The sequence below is a fragment of the Coregonus lavaretus genome (assembly GCF_964263955.1).
Source record: "Coregonus lavaretus genome assembly, contig: HAP1_SCAFFOLD_154, whole genome shotgun sequence".
Classification (NCBI taxonomy): domain Eukaryota; kingdom Metazoa; phylum Chordata; class Actinopteri; order Salmoniformes; family Salmonidae; genus Coregonus; species Coregonus lavaretus.
This window is the reverse complement of record NW_028160661.1, coordinates 47,546-71,975: the sequence shown is the minus strand read 5'-3', so window position 1 is coordinate 71,975 and position 24,430 is coordinate 47,546. Positions and strand designations below refer to the sequence as shown.

Below are 24,430 nucleotides of genomic sequence, written 5' to 3'. Positions count from 1 at the left end.
CTTGTCAGGACATTCTGGCGACTTGTCAGGACATTCTGGCGACTTGTCAGGACATTCTGGTGACTTGTCAGGACATTCTGGTGACTTGTCAGGACATTCTGGTGACTTGTCAGGACATTCTGGTGACTTGTCAGGACATTCTGGTGACTTGTCAGGACATTCTGGTGACTTGTCAGGACATTCTGGTGACTTGTCAGGACATTCTGGTGACTTGTCAGGACATTCTGGCGACTTGTCAGGACATTCTGGTGACTTGTCAGGACATTATGGTGACTTGTCAGGACATTCTGGTGACTTGTCAGGACATTCTGGTGACTTGTCAGGACATTCTGGTGACATTCTGGTGACTTGTCAGGACATTCTGGTGACTTGTCAGGACATTCTGGTGACTTGTCAGGACATTCTGGTGACATTCTGGTGACTTGTCAGGACATTCTGGTGACTTGTCAGGACATTCTGGTGACTTGTCAGGACATTCTGGTGACATTCTGGTGACTTGTCAGGACATTCTGGTGACTTGTCAGGACATTCTGGTGACTTGTCAGGACATTCTGGTGACTTGTCAGGACATTCTGGTGACTTGTCAGGACATTCTGGTGACTTGTCAGGACATTCTGGTGACTTGTCAGGATATTCTGGTGACTTGTCAGGACATTCTGGCGACTTGTCAGGACATTCTGGTGACATTCTGGTGACTTGTCAGGACATTCTGGTGACTTGTCAGGACATTCTGGTGACTTTTCAGGACATTCTGGTGACTTGTCAGGATATTCTGGTGACTTGTCAGGACATTCTGGCGACTTGTCAGGACATTCTGGTGACTTGTCAGGACATTCTGGTGACTTGTTAGGACATTCTGGTGACTTGTCAGGATATTCTGGTGACTTGTCAGGACATTCTGGCGACTTGTCAGGACATTCTGGTGACTTGTCAGGACATTCTGGTGACATTCTGGTGACTTGTCAGGACTTTCTGGTGACTTGTCAGGACATTCTGGTGACTTGTCAGGACATTCTGGTGACTTGTCAGGATATTCTGGTGACTTGTCAGGACATTCTGGTGACTTGTCAGGACATTCTGGTGACTTGTCAGGACATTCTGGTGACTTGTCAGGATATTTTGGTGACTTGTCAGGACATTCTGGTGACTTGTCAGGACATTCTGGCGACCTGTCAGGACATTCTGGTCCTGATAATGTAGGAAAACATAAACACTCAGCCCCCATGGCATTATGCCAGTCTCCTCCTATTTCACTGACCGACCAATAAACCGTTCTCCCTCTCAACACTGACTCAATCAATATTCAATGTTCAGCATAATCAATACTAATACACGGCCACAGAGTGGCCCTACAGACACTTAGTGTAACTTCTGTCTTTGGTGTGAAGCCGACACATTCAGTAATGAATCATGTGAATTAGAACATACTGCAGGCTCTACTGTATAATAGAGTTGACTGTGGTTTGCTGTATTAGCTAGCTGAAACTCCAGGGCCGGTTACCGAACGGGAACGCAGGGCACCAACCTCCCGGGGGCCCCAACTCAAAAAATAAAATAAACAAAATATTAACATGATATAAGCAATGGAAAATTGTGTAGAATTGCAGGAAATTAGTTTTAAAACTGCAAGATAAAATACCAGGTAGTAAAAACACAGAAGTCCACATAATAGAAACCACAGACCAACAGAAGGATGATTGGTCTTTAATAAGACATCAAATCTGTCACTATGCAGTGCAGAAACAACTATACAAATCTCACACACATCCTAAACTAGCAGCACACGTGGATGGTTCAAACACAAAGCTTCTGTATGTAGCAGGTCTCCATTCATCTCCTACACAGATATTGAAATATGCGCCACACATTAATACACAAAGCTTGCTTGGTTTCAAATCCTTATAGAGTAAAAATGCTTGGTACAGCAGCCCTCACATAGACGTCAGAGTTCAGACGTGCTGCTATGATGATAACTTCAGTCCTTAACTTTATAACTCCGCTGTAGGACAAGAAAGGACTGTAAAGGAAAAAGGGCTTAATAACTACGTGATTGATTGATCATGACAGCTTCAGTCTTTCTTCCCAAAGAACTTCTTGAAGACAGACTTCTTGCGTGGCCGAGGCAGACTGGTGCAGGCCCTCAGAGATGGATCCTGTTGGTCCGATTCCTGGTAGTGGTGGTACGTAGCTTGATGCTGGTGACATGAGTGTTGCTGCCATCCATCCAGCAGGGGGTGGTGTGGTTCAGTGTTAGACGGACCACTACCATCACAACTGATAGTGGGAGAAGCGTCAGACCGCTTGTCTCCTATAACCAGAGTCACTGAGTAGTTTGACCCACAGTCCCGACCCAAACCCACTGACCCGTAGTCCCGGCCTGGGGCCAGCAACACTGGTTTAATCTTCTGGTACCTTGCTGAGAGAAAATAACATGTACATAAATACCAGACAGATTATTTTTCAATTCAAGTTAAAGTTGCTCAGGTCTGAGAGAGCTGTTGGGCTGAGCAGTGAGTGGTCCGTGTGTGTATCTGAGTTGAAACAGTGTGTGTGATGCTGAGGGGAGCTAGGTGGGTTAGTGATATTGGGGTGGTCAGTGTGTTGAGCTAGGTGGTAAGTATTAGTGGGGTGGTCAGTGTGTTGAGCTAGGTGGTAAGTATTAGTGGGGTGGTCAGTGTGTTGAGCTAGGTGGTAAGTATTAGTGGGGTGGTCAGTGTGTTGAGCTAGGTGGTAAGTATTAGTGGGGTGGTCAGTGTGTTGAGCTAGGTGGTAAGTATTAGTGGGGTGGTCAGTGTGTTGAGCCATGTGGTAAGTATTAGTGGGGTGGTCAGTGTGTGTGAGGGGAGGTTGCATTAGTGTTAGTGGGGTGGTCAGTGTGTGTGAGGGGAGGTTACATTAGTGTTAGTATTAGTGGGGTGGTCAGTGTGTGTGAGGGGAGGTTGCATTAGTGTTAGTGGGGTGGTCAGTGTGTGTGAGGGGAGGTTGCATTAGTGTTAGTGGGGTGGTCAGTGTGTGTGAGGGGAGGTTACATTAGTGTTAGTATTAGTGGGGTGGTCAGTGTGTGTGAGGGGAGGTTGCATTAGTGTTAGTGGGGTGGTCAGTGTGTGTGAGGGGAGGTTGCATTAGTGTTAGTATTAGTGGGGTGGTCAGTGTGTGTGAGGGGAGGTTGCATTAGTGTTAGTATTAGTGGGGTGGTCAGTGTGTGTGAGGGGAGGTTGCATTAGTGTTAGTATTAGTGGGGTGGTCAGTGTGTGTGAGGGGAGGTTGCATTAGTGTTAGTATTAGTGGGGTGGTCAGTGTGTGTGAGGGGAGGTTGCATTAGTGTTAGTGATGTGTTACCTACCAGAGGTAAAGGAGTGAGAGCGATGCTTGTTCACTTGACTGAGCCAGTCTTGACCACCTCTGGAGACAGTGGAAGAGGAAGGAGGAGAGACGGAGGAGTGGAGGGAGAAAGGAGGGATGGAGGAGGAGGTGTGGAGGGAGAATGGACTCTGTCTCAGGGGGTCATAGTTATCTTCTAGAGAAAGAGAGAGGGGAGAGAGGGGGAGAGAGGGAGATGGAGAGAGGGAGAGGGGGAGAGAGGGAGATGGGGAGAGGGAGAGAGAGAGAGAGATGTTTAGTTGAGGGCGATATTACTTTAAATGGGTTTATAGTAAAGACAATTGGCAGCTCCTGAGTTTCAGATTTGGGGAAGCTACCAATTTATCCTTCAGATTTGGGGAAGCTACCAAATTTATCCTTCAGATTTGGGGAGGCTACCAATTTATCCTTCAGATTTGGGGAAGCTACCAATTTATCCTTCAGATTTGGGGAAGCTACCAATTTATCCTTCAGATTTGGGGAAGCTACCAATTTATCCTTCAGATTTGGGGAAGCCTCCAATTTATCCTTCAGAATTGGGGAAGCTACCCATTTATCCTTCAGATTTGGGGAAGATACCAATTTATCCTTCAGATTTGGGGAAGCTACCAATTTATCCTTCAGATTTGGGGAAGCTACCAATTTATCCTTCAGATTTGGGGAAGCTACCAATTTATCCTTCAGATTTGGGGAAGCTACCAATTTATCCTTCAGATTTGGGGAAGCCTCCAATTTATCCTTCAGATTTGGGGAAGCTACCAATTTATCCTTCAGATTTGGGGAAGCTACCAATTTATCCTTCAGATTTGGGGAAGCTACCAATTTATCCTTCAGATTTGGGGAAGCTACCAATTTATCCTTCAGATTTGGGGAAGCTACCAATTTATCCTTCAGATTTGGGGAAGCCTCCAATTTATCCTTCAGATTTGGGGAAGCTACCAATTTATCCTTCAGATTTGGGGAAGCCTCCAATTTATCCTTCAGATTTGGGGAAGCTACCAATTTATCCTTCAGATTTGGGGAAGCTACCAATTTATCCTTCAGATTTGGGGAAGCTACCAATTTATCCTTCAGATTTGGGGAAGCCTCCAATTTATCCTTCAGATTTGGGGAAGCTACCAATTTATCCTTCAGATTTGGGGAAGCTACCAGTTTATCCTTCAGATTTGGGGAAGCCTCCAATTTATCCTTCAGATTTGGGGAAGCTACCAATTTATCCTTCAGATTTGGGGAAGCGACCAATTTATCCTTCAGATTTGGGGAAGCTTCCAATTTATCTTTCAGATTTGGGGAAGCTTCCAATTTATCTTTCAGATTTGGGGAAGCTACCAATTTATCCTTCAGATTTGGGGAAGCTACCAATTTATCCTTCAGATTTGGGGAAGCTACCAATTTATCCTTCAGATTTGGGGAAGCTACCAATTTATCCTTCAGATTTGGGGAAGCTTCCAATTTATCTTTCAGATTTGGGGAAGCTACCAATTTATCCTTCAGATTTGGGGAAGCCTCCAATTTATCCTTCAGATTTGGGGAAGCTACCAATTTATCCTTCAGATTTGGGGAAGCCTCCAATTTATCCTTCAGATTTGGGGAAGCTACCAATTTATCCTTCAGATTTGGGGAAGCCTCCAATTTATCCTTCAGATTTGGGGAAGCTACCAATTTATCCTTCAGATTTGGGGAAGCTACCAATTTATCCTTCAGATTTGGGGAAGCTACCAATTTATCCTTCAGATTTGGGGAAGCCTCCAATTTATCCTTCAGATTTGGGGAAGCTACCAATTTATCCTTCAGATTTGGGGAAGCTACCAGTTTATCCTTCAGATTTGGGGAAGCCTCCAATTTATCCTTCAGATTTGGGGAAGCTACCAATTTATCCTTCAGATTTGGGGAAGCGACCAATTTAGCCTTCAGATTTGGGGAAGCTTCCAATTTATCTTTCAGATTTGGGGAAGCTTCCAATTTATCTTTCAGATTTGGGGAAGCTACCAATTTATCCTTCAGATTTGGGGAAGCTACCAATTTATCCTTCAGATTTGGGGAAGCTACCAATTTATCCTTCAGATTTGGGGAAGCTACCAATTTATCCTTCAGATTTGGGGAAGCTTCCAATTTATCTTTCAGATTTGGGGAAGCTACCAATTTATCCTTCAGATTTGGGGAAGCCTCCAATTTATCCTTCAGATTTGGGGAAGCCTCCAATTTATCCTTCAGATTTGGGGAAGCTACCAATTTATCCTTCAGATTTGGGGAAGCTACCAATTTATCCTTCAGATTTGGGGAAGCTACCAATTTATCCTTCAGATTTGGGGAAGCTACCAATTTATCCTTCAGATTTGGGGAAGCCTCCAATTTATCCTTCAGATTTGGGGAAGCTACCAATTTATCCTTCAGATTTGGGGAAGCTACCAGTTTATCCTTCAGATTTGGGGAAGCCTCCAATTTATCCTTCAGATTTGGGGAAGCTACCAATTTATCCTTCAGATTTGGGGAAGCGACCAATTTATCCTTCAGATTTGGGGAAGCTTCCAATTTATCTTTCAGATTTGGGGAAGCTTCCAATTTATCTTTCAGATTTGGGGAAGCTACCAATTTATCCTTCAGATTTGGGGAAGCTACCAATTTATCCTTCAGATTTGGGGAAGCTACCAATTTATCCTTCAGATTTGGGGAAGCTACCAATTTATCCTTCAGATTTGGGGAAGCTTCCAATTTATCTTTCAGATTTGGGGAAGCTACCAATTTATCCTTCAGATTTGGGGAAGCCTCCAATTTATCCTTCAGATTTGGGGAAGCTACCAATTTATCCTTCAGATTTGGGGAAGCCTCCAATTTATCCTTCAGATTTGGGGAAGCTACCAATTTATCCTTCAGATTTGGGGAAGCCTCCAATTTATCCTTCAGATTTGGGGAAGCTACCAATTTATCCTTCAGATTTGGGGAAGCCTCCAATTTATCCTTCAGATTTGGGGAAGCTACCAATTTATCCTTCAGATTTGGGGAAGCTACCAATTTATCCTTCAGATTTGGGGAAGCTACCAATTTATCCTTCAGATTTGGGGAAGCCTCCAATTTATCCTTCAGATTTGGGGAAGCTACCAATTTATCCTTCAGATTTGGGGAAGCTACCAGTTTATCCTTCAGATTTGGGGAAGCCTCCAATTTATCCTTCAGATTTGGGGAAGCTACCAATTTATCCTTCAGATTTGGGGAAGCGACCAATTTAGCCTTCAGATTTGGGGAAGCTTCCAATTTATCTTTCAGATTTGGGGAAGCTTCCAATTTATCTTTCAGATTTGGGGAAGCTACCAATTTATCCTTCAGATTTGGGGAAGCTACCAATTTATCCTTCAGATTTGGGGAAGCTACCAATTTATCCTTCAGATTTGGGGAAGCTACCAATTTATCCTTCAGATTTGGGGAAGCTTCCAATTTATCTTTCAGATTTGGGGAAGCTACCAATTTATCCTTCAGATTTGGGGAAGCCTCCAATTTATCCTTCAGATTTGGGGAAGCCTCCAATTTATCCTTCAGATTTGGGGAAGCTACCAATTTATCCTTCAGATTTGGGGAAGCTACCAATTTATCTTTCAGATTTGGGGAAGCTACCAATTTATCCTTCAGATTTGGGGAAGCTACCAATTTATCCTTCAGATTTGGGGAAGCCTCCAATTTATCCTTCAGATTTGGGGAAGCCTCCAATTTATCCTTCAGATTTGGGGAAGCTACCAATTTATCCTTCAGATTTGGGGAAGCTACCAATTAATCCTTCAGATTTGGGGAAGCTACCAATTAATCCTTCAGATTTGGGGAAGCTACCAATTTATCCTTCAGATTTGGGTAAGCCTCCAATTTATCCTTCAGATTTGGGGAAGCCTCCAATTTATCCTTCAGATTTGGGGAAGCTACCAATTTATCCTTCAGATTTGGGGAAGCCTCCAATTTATCCTTCAGATTTGGGGAAGCCTCCAATTCATCCTTCAGATTTGGGGAAGCTACCAATTTATCCTTCAGATTTGGGGAAGCCTCCAATTTATCCTTCAGATTTGGGGAAGCTACCAATTTATCCTTCAGATTTGGGGAAGCTACCAATTTATCCTTCAGATTTGGGGAAGCTACCAATTTATCCTTCAGATTTGGGGAAGCTACCAATTTATCCTTCAGATTTGGGGAAGCCTCCAATTTATCCTTCAGATTTGGGGAAGCTACCAATTTATCCTTCAGATTTGGGGAAGCTACCAATTTATCCTTCAGATTTGGGGAAGCTACCAATTTATCCTTCAGATTTGGGGAAGCCTCCAATTTATCCTTCAGATTTGGGCTACCAATTTATCCTTCAGATTTGGGGAAGCCAAATGTATCCAATGTATCCTTCAGATTTGGGGAAGCCTCCAATTTATCCTTCAGATTTGGGGAAGCTACCAATTTATCCTTCAGATTTGGGGAAGCCTCCAATTTATCCTTCAGATTTGGGGAAGCCTCCAATTTATCCTTCAGATTTGGGGAAGCTACCAATTTATCCTTCAGATTTGGGTAAGCCTCCAATTTATCCTTCAGATTTGGGGAAGCCTCCAATTTATCCTTCAGATTTGTGAAGCTACCAATTTATCCTTCAGATTTGGGGAAGCCTCCAATTTATCCTTCAGATTTGGGGAAGCCTCCAATTCATCCTTCAGATTTGGGGAAGCTACCAATTTATCCTTCAGATTTGGGGAAGCCTCCAATTTATCCTTCAGATTTGGGGAAGCTACCAATTTATCCTTCAGATTTGGGGAAGCTACCAATTTATCCTTCAGATTTGGGGAAGCTACCAATTTATCCTTCAGATTTGGGGAAGCTACCAATTTATCCTTCAGACTTGGGGAAGCTACCAATTTATCCTTCAGATTTGGGGAAGCTACCAATTTATCCTTCAGATTTGGGGAAGCTACCAATTTATCCTTCAGATTTGGGGAAGCTACCAATTTATCCTTCAGATTTGGGGAAGCTACCAATTTATCCTTCAGATTTGGGGAAGCTACCAATTTATCCTTCAGATTTGGGGAAGCTACCAATTTATCCTTCAGATTTGGGGAAGCTACCAATTTATCCTTCAGATTTGGGGAAGCTTCCAATTTATCTTTCAGATTTGGGGAAGCATCCAATTTATCCTTCAGATTTGGGGAAGCCTCCAATTTATCCTTCAGATTTGGGGAAGCTACCAATTTATCCTTCAGATTTGGGGAAGCTACCAATTTATCCTTCAGATTTGGGGAAGCTACCAATTTATCCTTCAGATTTGGGGAAGCTACCAATTTATCCTTCAGATTTGGGGAAGCATCCAATTTATCCTTCAGATTTGGGGAAGCCTCCAATTTATCCTTCAGATTTGGGGAAGCTACCAATTTATCCTTCAGATTTGGGGAAGCTACCAATTTATCCTTCAGATTTGGGGAAGCCTCCAATTTATCCTTCAGATTTGGGGAAGCTACCAATTTATCCTTCAGATTTGGGGAAGCTACCAATTTATCCTTCAGATTTGGGGAAGCTACCAATTTATCCTTCAGATTTGGGGAAGCTACCAATTTATCCTTCAGATTTGGGGAAGCTACCAATTTATCCTTCAGATTTGGGGAAGCTACCAATTTATCCTTCAGATTTGGGGAAGCTACCAATTTATCCTTCAGATTTGGGGAAGCTACCAATTTATCCTTCAGATTTGGGGAAGCTACCAATTTATCCTTCAGATTTGGGGAAGCATCCAATTTATCCTTCAGATTTGGGGAAGCCTCCAATTTATCCTTCAGATTTGGGGAAGCTACCAATTTATCCTTCAGATTTGGGGAAGCTACCAATTTATCCTTCAGATTTGGGGAAGCCTCCAATTTATCCTTCAGATTTGGGGAAGCTACCAATTTATCCTTCAGATTTGGGGAAGCTACCAATTTATCCTTCAGATTTGGGGAAGCTACCAATTTATCCTTCAGATTTGGGGAAGCTACCAATTTATCCTTCAGATTTGGGGAAGCTACCAATTTATCCTTCAGATTTGGGGAAGCTACCAATTTATCCTTCAGATTTGGGGAAGCTACCAATTTATCCTTCAGATTTGGGGAAGCTACCAATTTATCCTTCAGATTTGGGGAAGCCTCCAATTTATCCTTCAGATTTGGGGAAGCTACCCATTTATCCTTCAGATTTGGGGAAGCTACCAATTTATCCTTCAGATTTGGGGAAGCTACCAATTTATCCTTCAGATTTGGGGAAGCCTCCAATTTATCCTTCAGATTTGGGGAAGCTACCCATTTATCCTTCAGATTTGGGGAAGCTACCAATTTATCCTTCAGATTTGTGGAAGCTACCAATTTATCCTTCAGATTTGGGGAAGCCTCCAATTTATCCTTCAGATTTGGGGAAGCTACCAATTTATCCTTCAGATTTGGGGTAGCTACCAATTTATCCTTCAGATTTGTGGAAGCTACCAATTTATCCTTCAGATTTGGGGAAGCTACCAATTTATCCTTCAGATTTGGGGAAGTCTCCAATTTATCCTTCAGATTTGGGGAAGCTACCAATTTATCCTTCAGATTTGGGGAAGCTACCAATTTATCCTTCAGATTTGGGGAAGCCTCCAATTTATCCTTCAGATTTGGGGAAGCTACCAATTTATCCTTCAGATTTGGGGAAGCTACCAATTTATCCTTCAGATTTGGGGAAGCTACCAATTTATCCTTCAGATTTGGGGAAGCCTCCAATTTATCCTTCAGATTTGGGGAAGCTACCAATTTATCCTTCAGATTTGGGGAAGCTACCAATTTATCCTTCAGATTTGGGGAAGCCTCCAATTTATCCTTCAGATTTGGGGAAGCTACCAATTTATCCTTCAGATTTGGGGAAGCTACCAATTTATCCTTCAGATTTGGGGAAGCTACCAATTTATCCTTCAGATTTGGGGAAGCTACCAATTTATCCTTCAGATTTGGGGAAGCCTTCAATTTATCCTTCAGATTTGGGGAAGCTACCAATTTATCCTTCAGATTTGGGGAAGCTACCAATTTATCCTTCAGATTTGGGGAAGCTACCAATTTATCCTTCAGATTTGGGGAAGCCTTCAATTTATCCTTCAGATTTGGGGAAGCTACCAATTTATCCTTCAGATTTGGGGAAGCTACCAATTTATCCTTCAGATTTGGGGAAGCTACCAATTTATCCTTCAGATTTGGGGAAGCTACCAATTTATCTTTCAGATTTGGGGAAGCTACCAATTTATCCTTCAGATTTGGGGAAGCCTCCAATTTATCCTTCAGATTTGGGGAAGCCTCCAATTTATCCTTCAGATTTGGGGAAGCCTCCAATTTATCCTTCAGATTTGGGGAAGCCTCCAATTTATCCTTCAGATTTGGGGAAGCCTCCAATTTATCCTTCAGATTTGGGGAAGCTACCAATTTATCCTTCAGATTTGGGGAAGCTACCAATTTATCCTTCAGATTTGGGGAAGCCTCCAATTTATCCTTCAGATTTGGGGAAGCTACCAATTTATCCTTCAGATTTGGGGAAGCTACCAATTTATCCTTCAGATTTGGGGAAGCCTCCAATTTATCCTTCAGATTTGGGGAAGCTACCAATTTATCCTTCAGATTTGGGGAAGCTACCAATTTATCCTTCAGATTTGGGGAAGCCTCCAATTTATCCTTCAGATTTGGGGAAGCTACCAATTTATCCTTCAGATTTGGGGAAGCTACCAATTTATCCTTCAGATTTGGAGAAGCTACCAATTTATCCTTCAGATTTGGGGAAGCTACCAATTTATCCTTCAGATTTGGGGAAGCCTTCAATTTATCCTTCAGATTTGGGGAAGCTACCAATTTATCCTTCAGATTTGGGGAAGCTACCAATTTATCCTTCCATTTCTACTGATTTGCGTGAAAGTTATAATCATTTTTATATGCTCATTTTCATGGAACAGTTTCATTTCAATAATAACGTTTTCGTTTCTCTAAATCATTGCCACATGGTTAATCATACAAATCTGATGTAAAATTATTTAAAAAACTGAAAGTAAAAATTCAACTAAGGCGAGAGCCCCAGCCTCATATGGACACATGGATACGCTGTGATCCATTGGCGGCAAAATAAATGAGAACATAGAACTCAGAGAGAGCCTACAGGCCAACGCAGCAGCAGGCCTTTAACTTCCATCATCAACGAAGTAAAATACAAAGGCCTAAAGCCAACAAATACAAACAGTAGATAGGTAGTTTGCTCTTTCACACTCGTCTCAGACGAACCCGCAGGTGAAGAAGCCGGATGTGGAGGTCCTGGGCTGGCGTGGTTACACGTGGGGTCTGCGGTTGTGAGGCTGGTTTGACATACTGCCAAATTCTCTAAAACGACGTTGGAGGCGGCTTATGGTAGAGAAATTAATATTCAATTCTCTGGTGGACATTCCTCCAGTCAGCATGCCAATTGCACGCTCCCTCAATACTTAAGACATCTGTGGCGTTGTGTTGTGTAACAAAACTGCACATTTTAGAGAGGCCTTTTATTGTCCCTAGCACAAGGTGCACCTGTGCAATGATCATACTGTTTAATCAGCTTCTTGACATGCCACACCTGTCAGGTGAATGGATTATCTTGGCAAAGGAGAAATGCTCACTAACAGGGATGTACGGTAGCACGGGCTAGGCCCCCTACGGCCCATAATGGTGGCCCTGGGTAGAGAGAGAGACGTCAATAGAGCGTGGTAGAGAGGAGGACCAGAAGAGAGAGGAAGGGCAGCACAGGGTCAGTTTCCTAACTCAATCACTCTGGAGCACAGGGTCAGTTTCCTAACTCAATCACTCTGGAGCACAGGGTCAGTTTCCTAACTCAGTCACTCTGGAGGGTGAGAGACACTGGCCAGCTGTCTACACAGTTCTGATAGGCTCCTTCTGTTCATTCAGACCACAGGAACTTTGCAGTAGCTGTCACTGAGTGCTGCTCTGTCTCCACCTAGTGGTAACTTCTATACCTGCACTCTCACCACTTGACATGACGTCAACAAGTATTCTACAGTGGTTCCCAAACTTTATTTAAACCGTGGCACGTGTTGATGTGATATAAAATTCTGCGGCACACCTAAAATAGCCCTAATAATTTTATTTGGTGGTAATGACTTCCATCTCATCTGATCCATACTGCAAACAATTTATTTTCTGTGACAAACGTCTTTTTGCAGATTAAATAGGGTTTATTTGAAATAGTGTAATAGTTTTGATAGTTACTCATGATGGTTAATTTGTGTGTAACACTTGAATCTGTGCCAGAAAGATGAACATGTAGCTCCTGTAAAATATGCCTTTAGTTTTTAACGGGTTGGGCTACAGACGACCGGTTTTCTGCATTGTGCAACTACGGACACAAAGCTATGCTGTGTTAGTTTCTAGGGCAGAGTCTGTGGCATAGCTAAGCCCTGAGCCACATTATGAAGAAATAAATGACTGGCTAAGTTTACTCTATCTTGTCTATGCTAATTCTTTTGACCGACGAGGTAAAGTGATACAGAAGACTGATCGTGATGCGCGCCCCTCAAAACAGCCTGAACACACCGGGCAAACAACCGCTAGTGCTCCCAAGTCAATATTACATGTGCATTCCACAGGTCACGTTTATAAGTGAGTGTTCCATAAAAAAAAATTAAGATTAGGAAAAGTTTAGCAAGGACAGTAGTAGAGTGACGGTGTATTAGAGTACCAGTAGTATAGTGACGGTGTATTAGAGTTCCAGAATACCAGTAGTAGAGTGACGGTGTATTAGAGTACCAGAATACCAGTAGTAGAGTGACGGTGTATTAGAGTACCAGAATACCAGTAGTAGAGTGACGGTGTATTAGAGTTCCAGAATACCAGTAGTAGAGTGACGGTGTATTAGAGTTCCAGAATACCAGTAGTATAGTGACGGTGTATTAGAGTTCCAGAATACCAGTAGTAGAGTGACGGTGTATTAGAGTTCCAGAATACCAGTAGTAGAGTGACGGTGTATTAGAGTTCCAGAATACCAGTAGTAGAGTGACGGTGTATTAGAGTTCCAGAATACCAGTAGTAGAGTGACGGTGTATTAGAGTACCAGAATACCAGTAGTAGAGTGATGGTGTATTAGAGTACCAGAATACCAGTAGTATAGTGACGGTGTATTAGAGTTCCAGAATACCAGTAGTAGAGTGACGGTGTATTAGAGTTCCAGAATACCAGTAGTAGAGTGACGGTGTATTAGAGTTCCAGAATACCAGTAGTAGAGTGATGGTGTATTAGAGTTCCAGAATACCAGTAGTAGAGTGACGGTGTATTAGAGTACCAGAATACCAGTAGTAGAGTGACGGTGTATTAGAGTACCAGAATACCAGTAGTAGAGTGACGGTGTATTAGAGTACCAGTAGTATAGTGACGGTGTATTAGAGTTCCAGAATACCAGTAGTAGAGTGACGGTGTATTAGAGTACCAGAATACCAGTAGTAGAGTGACGGTGTATTAGAGTACCAGAATACCAGTAGTAGAGTGACGGTGTATTAGAGTACCAGTAGTATAGTGACGGTGTATTAGAGTTCCAGAATACCAGTAGTAGAGTGACGGTGTATTAGAGTACCAGAATACCAGTAGTAGAGTGACGGTGTATTAGAGTACCAGAATACCAGTAGTAGAGTGACGGTGTATTAGAGTTCCAGAATACCAGTAGTAGAGTGACGGTGTATTAGAGTTCCAGAATACCAGTAGTATAGTGACGGTGTATTAGAGTTCCAGAATACCAGTAGTAGAGTGACGGTGTATTAGAGTTCCAGAATACCAGTAGTAGAGTGACGGTGTATTAGAGTTCCAGAATACCAGTAGTAGAGTGACGGTGTATTAGAGTTCCAGAATACCAGTAGTAGAGTGACGGTGTATTAGAGTACCAGAATACCAGTAGTAGAGTGATGGTGTATTAGAGTACCAGAATACCAGTAGTATAGTGACGGTGTATTAGAGTTCCAGAATACCAGTAGTAGAGTGACGGTGTATTAGAGTTCCAGAATACCAGTAGTAGAGTGATGGTGTATTAGAGTTCCAGAATACCAGTAGTAGAGTGACGGTGTATTAGAGTACCAGAATACCAGTAGTAGAGTGACGGTGTATTAGAGTACCAGAATACCAGTAGTAGAGTGACGGTGTATTAGAGTTCCAGAATACCAGTAGTAGAGTGACGGTGTATTAGAGTTCCAGAATACCAGTAGTAGAGTGATGGTGTATTAGAGTTCCAGAATACCAGTAGTAGAGTGACGGTGTATTAGAGTACCAGAATACCAGTAGTAGAGTGACGGTGTATTAGAGTACCAGAATACCAGTAGTAGAGTGACGGTGTATTAGAGTACCAGTAGTATAGTGACGGTGTATTAGAGTTCCAGAATACCAGTAGTAGAGTGACGGTGTATTAGAGTACCAGAATACCAGTAGTAGAGTGACGGTGTATTAGAGTACCAGAATACCAGTAGTAGAGTGACGGTGTATTAGAGTTCCAGAATACCAGTAGTAGAGTGACAGTGTATTAGAGTTCCAGAATACCAGTAGTATAGTGACGGTGTATTAGAGTTCCAGAATACCAGTAGTAGAGTGACGGTGTATTAGAGTTCCAGAATACCAGTAGTAGAGTGACGGTGTATTAGAGTTCCAGAATACCAGTAGTAGAGTGACGGTGTATTAGAGTTCCAGAATACCAGTAGTAGAGTGACGGTGTATTAGAGTACCAGAATACCAGTAGTAGAGTGATGGTGTATTAGAGTACCAGAATACCAGTAGTATAGTGACGGTGTATTAGAGTTCCAGAATACCAGTAGTAGAGTGACGGTGTATTAGAGTTCCAGAATACCAGTAGTAGAGTGACGGTGTATTAGAGTTCCAGAATACCAGTAGTAGAGTGACGGTGTATTAGAGTTCCAGAATACCAGTAGTAGAGTGACGGTGTATTAGAGTACCAGAATACCAGTAGTAGAGTGACGGTGTATTAGAGTACCAGAATACCAGTAGTAGAGTGATGGTGTATTAGAGTACCAGAATACCAGTAGTATAGTGACGGTGTATTAGAGTTCCAGAATACCAGTAGTAGAGTGACGGTGTATTAGAGTTCCAGAATACCAGTAGTAGAGTGACGGTGTATTAGAGTTCCAGAATACCAGTAGTAGAGTGATGGTGTATTAGAGTTCCAGAATACCAGTAGTAGAGTGACGGTGTATTAGAGTACCAGAATACCAGTAGTAGAGTGACGGTGTATTAGAGTACCAGAATACCAGTAGTAGAGTGACGGTGTATTAGAGTACCAGTAGTATAGTGACGGTGTATTAGAGTTCCAGAATACCAGTAGTAGAGTGACGGTGTATTAGAGTACCAGAATACCAGTAGTAGAGTGACGGTGTATTAGAGTACCAGAATACCAGTAGTAGAGTGACGGTGTATTAGAGTTCCAGAATACCAGTAGTAGAGTGACGGTGTATTAGAGTTCCAGAATACCAGTAGTAGAGTGACGGTGTATTAGAGTTCCAGAATACCAGTAGTAGAGTGACGGTGTATTAGAGTTCCAGAATACCAGTAGTAGAGTGACGGTGTATTAGAGTTCCAGAATACCAGTAGTAGAGTGATGGTGTATTAGAGTACCAGAATACCAGTAGTAGAGTGACGGTGTATTAGAGTACCAGAATACCAGTAGTAGAGTGACGGTGTATTAGAGTACCAGTAGTATAGTGACGGTGTATTAGAGTTCCAGAATACCAGTAGTAGAGTGACGGTGTATTAGAGTACCAGAATACCAGTAGTAGAGTGACGGTGTATTAGAGTACCAGAATACCAGTAGTAGAGTGACGGTGTATTAGAGTTCCAGAATACCAGTAGTAGAGTGACGGTGTATTAGAGTTCCAGAATACCAGTAGTATAGTGACGGTGTATTAGAGTTCCAGAATACCAGTAGTAGAGTGACGGTGTATTAGAGTTCCAGAATACCAGTAGTAGAGTGACGGTGTATTAGAGTTCCAGAATACCAGTAGTAGAGTGACGGTGTATTAGAGTTCCAGAATACCAGTAGTAGAGTGACGGTGTATTAGAGTACCAGAATACCAGTAGTAGAGTGATGGTGTATTAGAGTACCAGAATACCAGTAGTATAGTGACGGTGTATTAGAGTTCCAGAATACCAGTAGTAGAGTGACGGTGTATTAGAGTTCCAGAATACCAGTAGTAGAGTGACGGTGTATTAGAGTTCCAGAATACCAGTAGTAGAGTGACGGTGTATTAGAGTTCCAGAATACCAGTAGTAGAGTGACGGTGTATTAGAGTACCAGAATACCAGTAGTAGAGTGATGGTGTATTAGAGTACCAGAATACCAGTAGTATAGTGACGGTGTATTAGAGTTCCAGAATACCAGTAGTAGAGTGACGGTGTATTAGAGTTCCAGAATACCAGTAGTAGAGTGACGGTGTATTAGAGTTCCAGAATACCAGTAGTAGAGTGATGGTGTATTAGAGTTCCAGAATACCAGTAGTAGAGTGACGGTGTATTAGAGTACCAGAATACCAGTAGTAGAGTGACGGTGTATTAGAGTACCAGAATACCAGTAGTAGAGTGACGGTGTATTAGAGTACCAGTAGTATAGTGACGGTGTATTAGAGTTCCAGAATACCAGTAGTAGAGTGACGGTGTATTAGAGTACCAGAATACCAGTAGTAGAGTGACGGTGTATTAGAGTACCAGAATACCAGTAGTAGAGTGACGGTGTATTAGAGTTCCAGAATACCAGTAGTAGAGTGACGGTGTATTAGAGTACCAGAATACCAGTAGTAGAGTGACGGTGTATTAGAGTTCCAGAATACCAGTAGTAGAGTGACGGTGTATTAGAGTTCCAGAATACCAGTAGTAGAGTGACGGTGTATTAGAGTTCCAGAATACCAGTAGTAGAGTGATGGTGTATTAGAGTTCCAGAATACCAGTAGTAGAGTGACGGTGTATTAGAGTACCAGAATACCAGTAGTAGAGTGACGGTGTATTAGAGTACCAGAATACCAGTAGTAGAGTGACGGTGTATTAGAGTACCAGTAGTATAGTGACGGTGTATTAGAGTTCCAGAATACCAGTAGTAGAGTGACGGTGTATTAGAGTACCAGAATACCAGTAGTAGAGTGACGGTGTATTAGAGTACCAGAATACCAGTAGTAGAGTGACGGTGTATTAGAGTTCCAGAATACCAGTAGTAGAGTGACGGTGTATTAGAGTACCAGAATACCAGTAGTAGAGTGACGGTGTATTAGAGTTCCAGAATACCAGTAGTAGAGTGACGGTGTATTAGAGTTCCAGAATACCAGTAGTATAGTGACGGTGTATTAGAGTTCCAGAATACCAGTAGTAGAGTGACGGTGTATTAGAGTTCCAGAATACCAGTAGTAGAGTGACGGTGTATTAGAGTTCCAGAATACCAGTAGTAGAGTGACGGTGTATTAGAGTTCCAGAATACCAGTAGTAGAGTGACGGTGTATTAGAGTACCAGAATACCAGTAGTAGAGTGATGGTGTATTAGAGTACCAGAATACCAGTAGTATAGTGACGGTGTATTAGAGTTCCAGAATACCAGTAGTAGAGTGACGGTGTATTAGAGTTCCAGAATACCAGTAGTAGAGTGACGGTGTATTAGAGTTCCAGAATACCAGTAGTAGAGTGATGGTGTATTAGAGTTCCAGAATACCAGTAGTAGAGTGACGGTGTATTAGAGTACCAGAATACCAGTAGTAGAGTGACGGTGTATTAGAGTACCAGAATACCAGTAGTAGAGTGACGGTGTATTAGAGTACCAGAATACCAGTAGTAGAGTGACGGTGTATTAGAGTACCAGAATACCAGTAGTAGAGTGACGGTGTATTAGAGTACCAGAATACCAGTAGTATAGTGACGGTGTATTAGAGTTCCAGAATACCAGTAGTAGAGTGACGGTGTATTAGAGTTCCAGAATACCAGTAGTAGAGTGACGGTGTATTAGAGTTCCAGAATACCAGTAGTAGAGTGATGGTGTATTAGAGTTCCAGAATACCAGTAGTAGAGTGACGGTGTATTAGAGTACCAGAATACCAGTAGTAGAGTGACGGTGTATTAGAGTACCAGAATACCAGTAGTAGAGTGACGGTGTATTAGAGTACCAGAATACCAGTAGTAGAGTGACGGTGTATTAGAGTACCAGAATACCAGTAGTAGAGTGACGGTGTATTAGAGTACCAGAATACCAGTAGTAGAGTGACGGTGTATTAGAGTACCAGTAGTATAGTGACGGTGTATTAGAGTTCCAGAATACCAGTAGTAGAGTGACGGTGTATTAGAGTACCAGAATACCAGTAGTAGAGTGACGGTGTATTAGAGTACCAGAATACCAGTAGTAGAGTGACGGTGTATTAGAGTTCCAGAATACCAGTAGTAGAGTGACGGTGTATTAGAGTACCAGAATACCAGTAGTAGAGTGACGGTGTATTAGAGTTCCAGAATACCAGTAGTAGAGTGACGGTGTATTAGAGTTCCAGAATACCAGTAGTATAGTGACGGTGTATTAGAGTTCCAGAATACCAGTAGTAGAGTGACGGTGTATTAGAGTTCCAGAATACCAGTAGTAGAGTGACGGTGTATTAGAGTTCCAGAATACCAGTAGTAGAGTGACGGTGTATTAGAGTTCCAGAATACCAGTAGTAGAGTGACGGTGTATTAGAGTACCAGAATACCAGTAGTAGAGTGATGGTGTATTAGAGTACCAGAATACCAGTAGTATAGTGACGGTGTATTAGAGTTCCAGAATACCAGTAGTAGAGTGACGGTGTATTAGAGTTCCAGAATACCAGTAGTAGAGTGACGGTGTATTAGAGTTCCAGAATACCAGTAGTAGAGTGATGGTGTATTAGAGTTCCAGAATACCAGTAGTAGAGTGACGGTGTATTAGAGTACCAGAATACCAGTAGTAGAGTGACGGTGTATTAGAGTACCAGAATACCAGTAGTAGAGTGACGGTGTATTAGAGTTCCAGAATACCAGTAGTAGAGTGATGGTGTATTAGAGTACCAGAATACCAGTAGTAGAGTGACGGTGTATTAGAGTACCAGAATACCAGTAGTAGAGTGACGGTGTATTAGAGTTCCAGAATACCAGTAGTAGAGTGCCGGTGTATTAGAGTTCCAGAATACCAGTAGTAGAGTGACGGTGTATTAGAGTACCAGAATACCAGTAGTAGAGTGACGGTGTATTAGAGTTCATGTTGGGAACCACTGCTACATAGCATAATGTATCCTTGAATCAGAGCACAATGTATCCTTGAATCAGAGCACAATGTATCCTTGAATCATCTACAACTTGAATAATACTGTGCAGAAATAATCATTTGGATAAAGCCCACATTAATTTGATTCTGTATATCCCAGAGCCAGACACTTACCACGACTGCCTGTATGTGAGGAGGATGTTGGGTCCGGCTGTTTCCCTGGGTGCCACTGACGGATCTGAGGGTAAGTCTCTCTGGTCAGGACAACTATCTCCTTGGCTCTGGCTGTTCCTGTGTGAGGACTTCTGGAGAGGGAAGAAGTGGTGACAGGGGAAGGGGGGTCCTGAACCAAGGGGCTGCTGGGTGACGTCATGGAGGAGACATGCTCACTGGGCACTACAGGAAACACACAGATACACAGACAAGAGATATAACATCTTCACCATCATCATCTTCATCATCAATTATTTATAGTCAATGCATTGTTAAATAAATAACTGGTGGCATATATTAAATTAATTATTTACTCTCCGTTCAGTATGATAATAAAATTGCAGACTTTTTACTCGGTAGTTGTGTTTACCCATGGAAATGAGATGATGTATATTTTGATGTGTTTACCAGTGTTGGCTTGTATTTTCACCATCCATTTCTTCATCATGAATCGGGATGCTGTGTTGAGGAGGTACTCTGACCCGTCTCTTAACCGCAGACTGAAACACTGGGGTTTCTTTGTGTATTCTGGGGCTGGGACACACTCTGCTCCCGTCAGGTTTACAGACAGACCACAGCTCTGGAGGACACAGGGACATTACTGGACTATTGTGTCCATTTAGGACTCCTGAGAATACAATTGTCTTCTGAAACATGATAGAATAAATCACATTTCTGATCACTGTCAACTGGCGTCCCATCTCACAACGCAAGGACAGGGACATTAATGGACTGACTCACTGGAATTACGGAATCATTAATAAAACATGGTTTAAATGGATGTTTCAAAGTATAACCATAAAGAGAGATCAAGACCGATATGAAACCCATGTATGATCCATCTGGCGAGAGAGAGAGAGAGAGAGAGAGAGAGACAGAGAGAGAGAGACAGAGAGAGAGGAGAGAGAGAGAGAGGAGAGAGAGTGAGAACGAGAGAGAGAGGGGGAGAGAGAGAGAGAGAGAGAGTGAGAGAGGAGAGAGAGAGAGCGAGAGAGAGAGGGGGAGAGAGAGAGAGTGAGAACGAGAGAGAGGGGAGAGAGAGAGAGAGAGAGAGAGAGAGTGAGAGAGGAGAGAGGGGAGAGAGAGAGAGAGAGAGAGAGAGCGAGAGAGAGAGAGAGAGAGAGATTGCATCACAGTTATATACAGTTTAAAATACTACGGGGCGGCAGGTAGCGTAGTGGTTAAGAGCGTTGTACCAGTAACCGAAAAATCTGTCGATGTGCCCTTGAGCAAGGCACTTAACCCTAATTGCTCCTGTAAGTCGCTCCGGATAAGAGCGTCTGCTAAATGACCAATTTATTTTATTATTTATTTACTACATGACATTATGAGTAATATACAGTTTAAAATACTACATGACATTATGATTTATATACAGTTTAAAATACTACATGACATTATGAGTTATATACAGTTTAAAATACTACATGACATTTTGAGTTATATACAGTTTAAAATACTACATGACATTTTGAGTTATATACAGTTTAAAATACTACATGACATTATGATTTATATACAGTTTAAAATACTACATGACATTTTGAGTTATATACAGTTTAAAATACTACATGACATTATGAGTTATATACAGTTTAAAATACTACATTACATTATGAGTTATATACAGTTTAAAATACTACATGACATTATGAGTTATATACAGTTTAAAATACTACATGACATTTTGAGTTATATACAGTTTAAAATACTACATGACATTATGAGTTATATACAGTTTTAAATACTACATGACATTTTGAGTTATATACAGTTTAAAATACTACATGACATTACATCACAGTTATATACAGTTTAAATTACTACATGACATTATGAGTTATATACAGTTTAAAATACTACATGACATTATGAGTTATATACAGTTTAAAATACTACATGACATTATGAGTTATATACAGTTTAAAATACTACATGACATTTTGAGTTATATACAGTTTAAAATACTACATGACATTTTGAGTTATATACAGTTTAAAATAGTACATGACATTACATCACAGTTATATACAGTTTAAAATACTACATGACATTATGAGTTATATACAGTTTAAAATACTACATGACATTATGAGTTATATACAGTTTAAAATACTACATGACATTATGAGTTATATACAGTTTAAAATACTACATGACATTATGAGTTATATACAGTTTTAAATACTACATGACATTTTGAGTTATATACAGTTTAAAATACTACATGACATTACATCACAGTTATATACAGTTTAAAATATTACATGACATTATGAGTTATATACAGTTTAAAATACTACATGACATTATGATTTATATACAGTTTAAAATACTACATGACATTATGAGTTATATACAGTTTAAAATACTACATGACATTTTGAGTTATATACAGTTTAAAATACTACATGACATTATGATTTATATACAGTTTAAAATACTACATGACATTATGAGTTATATACAGTTTAAAATACTACATGACATTTTGAGTTATATACAGTTTAAAATACTACATGACATTTTGAGTTATATACAGTTTAAAATACTACATGACATTACATCACAGTTATATACAGTTTAAAATACTACATGACATTATGAGTTATATACAGTTTAAAATACTACATGACATTTTGAGTTATATACAGTTTAAAATACTACATGACATTTTGAGTTATATACAGTTTAAAATACTACATGACATTATGAGTTATATACAGTTTTAAATACTACATGACATTTTGAGTTATATACAGTTTAAAATACTACATGACATTACATCACAGTTATATACAGTTTAAAATATTACATGACATTATGAGTTATATACAGTTTAAAATACTACATGACATTATGAGTTATATACAGTTTAAAATACTACATGACATTTTGAGTTATATACAGTTTAAAATACTACATTACATTATGAGTTATATACAGTTTAAAATACTACATGACATTACATCACAGTTATATACAGTTTAAATTACTACATGACATTATGAGTTATATACAGTTTAAAATACTACATTACATTTTGAGTTATATACAGTTTAAAATACTACATGACATTATGAGTTATATACAGTTTTAAATACTACATGACATTTTGAGTTATATACAGTTTAAAATACTACATGACATTACATCACAGTTATATACAGTTTAAATTACTACATGACATTATGAGTTATATACAGTTTAAAATACTACATGACATTATGAGTTATATACAGTTTAAAATACTACATGACATTATGAGTTATATACAGTTTAAAATACTACATGACATTTTGAGTTATATACAGTTTAAAATACTACATGACATTTTGAGTTATATACAGTTTAAAATAGTACATGACATTACATCACAGTTATATACAGTTTAAAATACTACATGACATTATGAGTTATATACAGTTTAAAATACTACATGACATTATGAGTTATATACAGTTTAAAATACTACATGACATTATGAGTTATATACAGTTTAAAACGCTACATGACATTTTGAGTTATATACAGTTTAAAATACTACATGACATTATGAGTTATATACAGTTTAAAATACTACATGACATTTTGAGTTATATACAGTTTAAAATACTACATTACATTATGAGTTATATACAGTTTAAAATACTACATGACATTTTGAGTTATATACAGTTTAAAATACTACATGACATTATGAGTTATATACAGTTTTAAATACTACATGACATTTTGAGTTATATACAGTTTAAAATACTACATGACATTACATCACAGTTATATACAGTTTAAAATATTACATGACATTATGAGTTATATACAGTTTAAAATACTACATGACATTATGATTTATATACAGTTTAAAATACTACATGACATTATGAGTTATATACAGTTTAAAATACTACATGACATTTTGAGTTATATACAGTTTAAAATACTACATGACATTATGATTTATATACAGTTTAAAATACTACATGACATTATGAGTTATATACAGTTTAAAATACTACATGACATTTTGAGTTATATACAGTTTAAAATACTACATGACATTTTGAGTTATATACAGTTTAAAATACTACATGACATTACATCACAGTTATATACAGTTTAAAATACTACATGACATTATGAGTTATATACAGTTTAAAATACTACATGACATTATGAGTTATATACAGTTTAAAATACTACATGACATTATGAGTTATATACAGTTTAAAATACTACATGACATTATGAGTTATATACAGTTTAAAACACTACATGACATTTTGAGTTATATACAGTTTAAAATACTACATGACATTATGAGTTATATACAGTTTAAAATACTACATGACATTTTGAGTTATATACAGTTTAAAATACTACATTACATTATGAGTTATATACAGTTTAAAATACTACATGACATTATGAGTTATATACAGTTTAAAATACTACATGACATTTTGAGTTATATACAGTTTAAAATACTACATGACATTATGAGTTATATACAGTTTAAAATACTACATGACATTATGAGTTATATACAGTTTAAAATACTACATGACATTATGAGTTATATACAGTTTAAAACACTACA

The 24,430-nt window shown here is 39.8% G+C and overlaps 1 protein-coding gene across 1 annotated transcript in view; it reads right to left on the bottom strand.

Moving 5' to 3' along the window:
* Positions 1–1,670: 1,670 nt before the first annotated feature.
* LOC311121587 (uncharacterized protein) overlaps positions 1,671–24,430 on the bottom strand; it is a 58,829-nt gene continuing 36,069 nt past the window's right edge. The window contains exons 5-8 of the mRNA XM_084196047.1: positions 20,239–20,410; positions 19,792–20,013; positions 3,344–3,517; positions 1,671–2,416 (exon numbers count right to left, since the gene is read on the bottom strand). Of these exons, the coding sequence (XP_084052173.1) occupies positions 2,070–2,416; positions 3,344–3,517; positions 19,792–20,013; positions 20,239–20,410 (915 nt within the window). The 3' untranslated portion in view covers positions 1,671–2,069. The remainder of the gene's footprint in view (positions 2,417–3,343; positions 3,518–19,791; positions 20,014–20,238; positions 20,411–24,430) is intronic.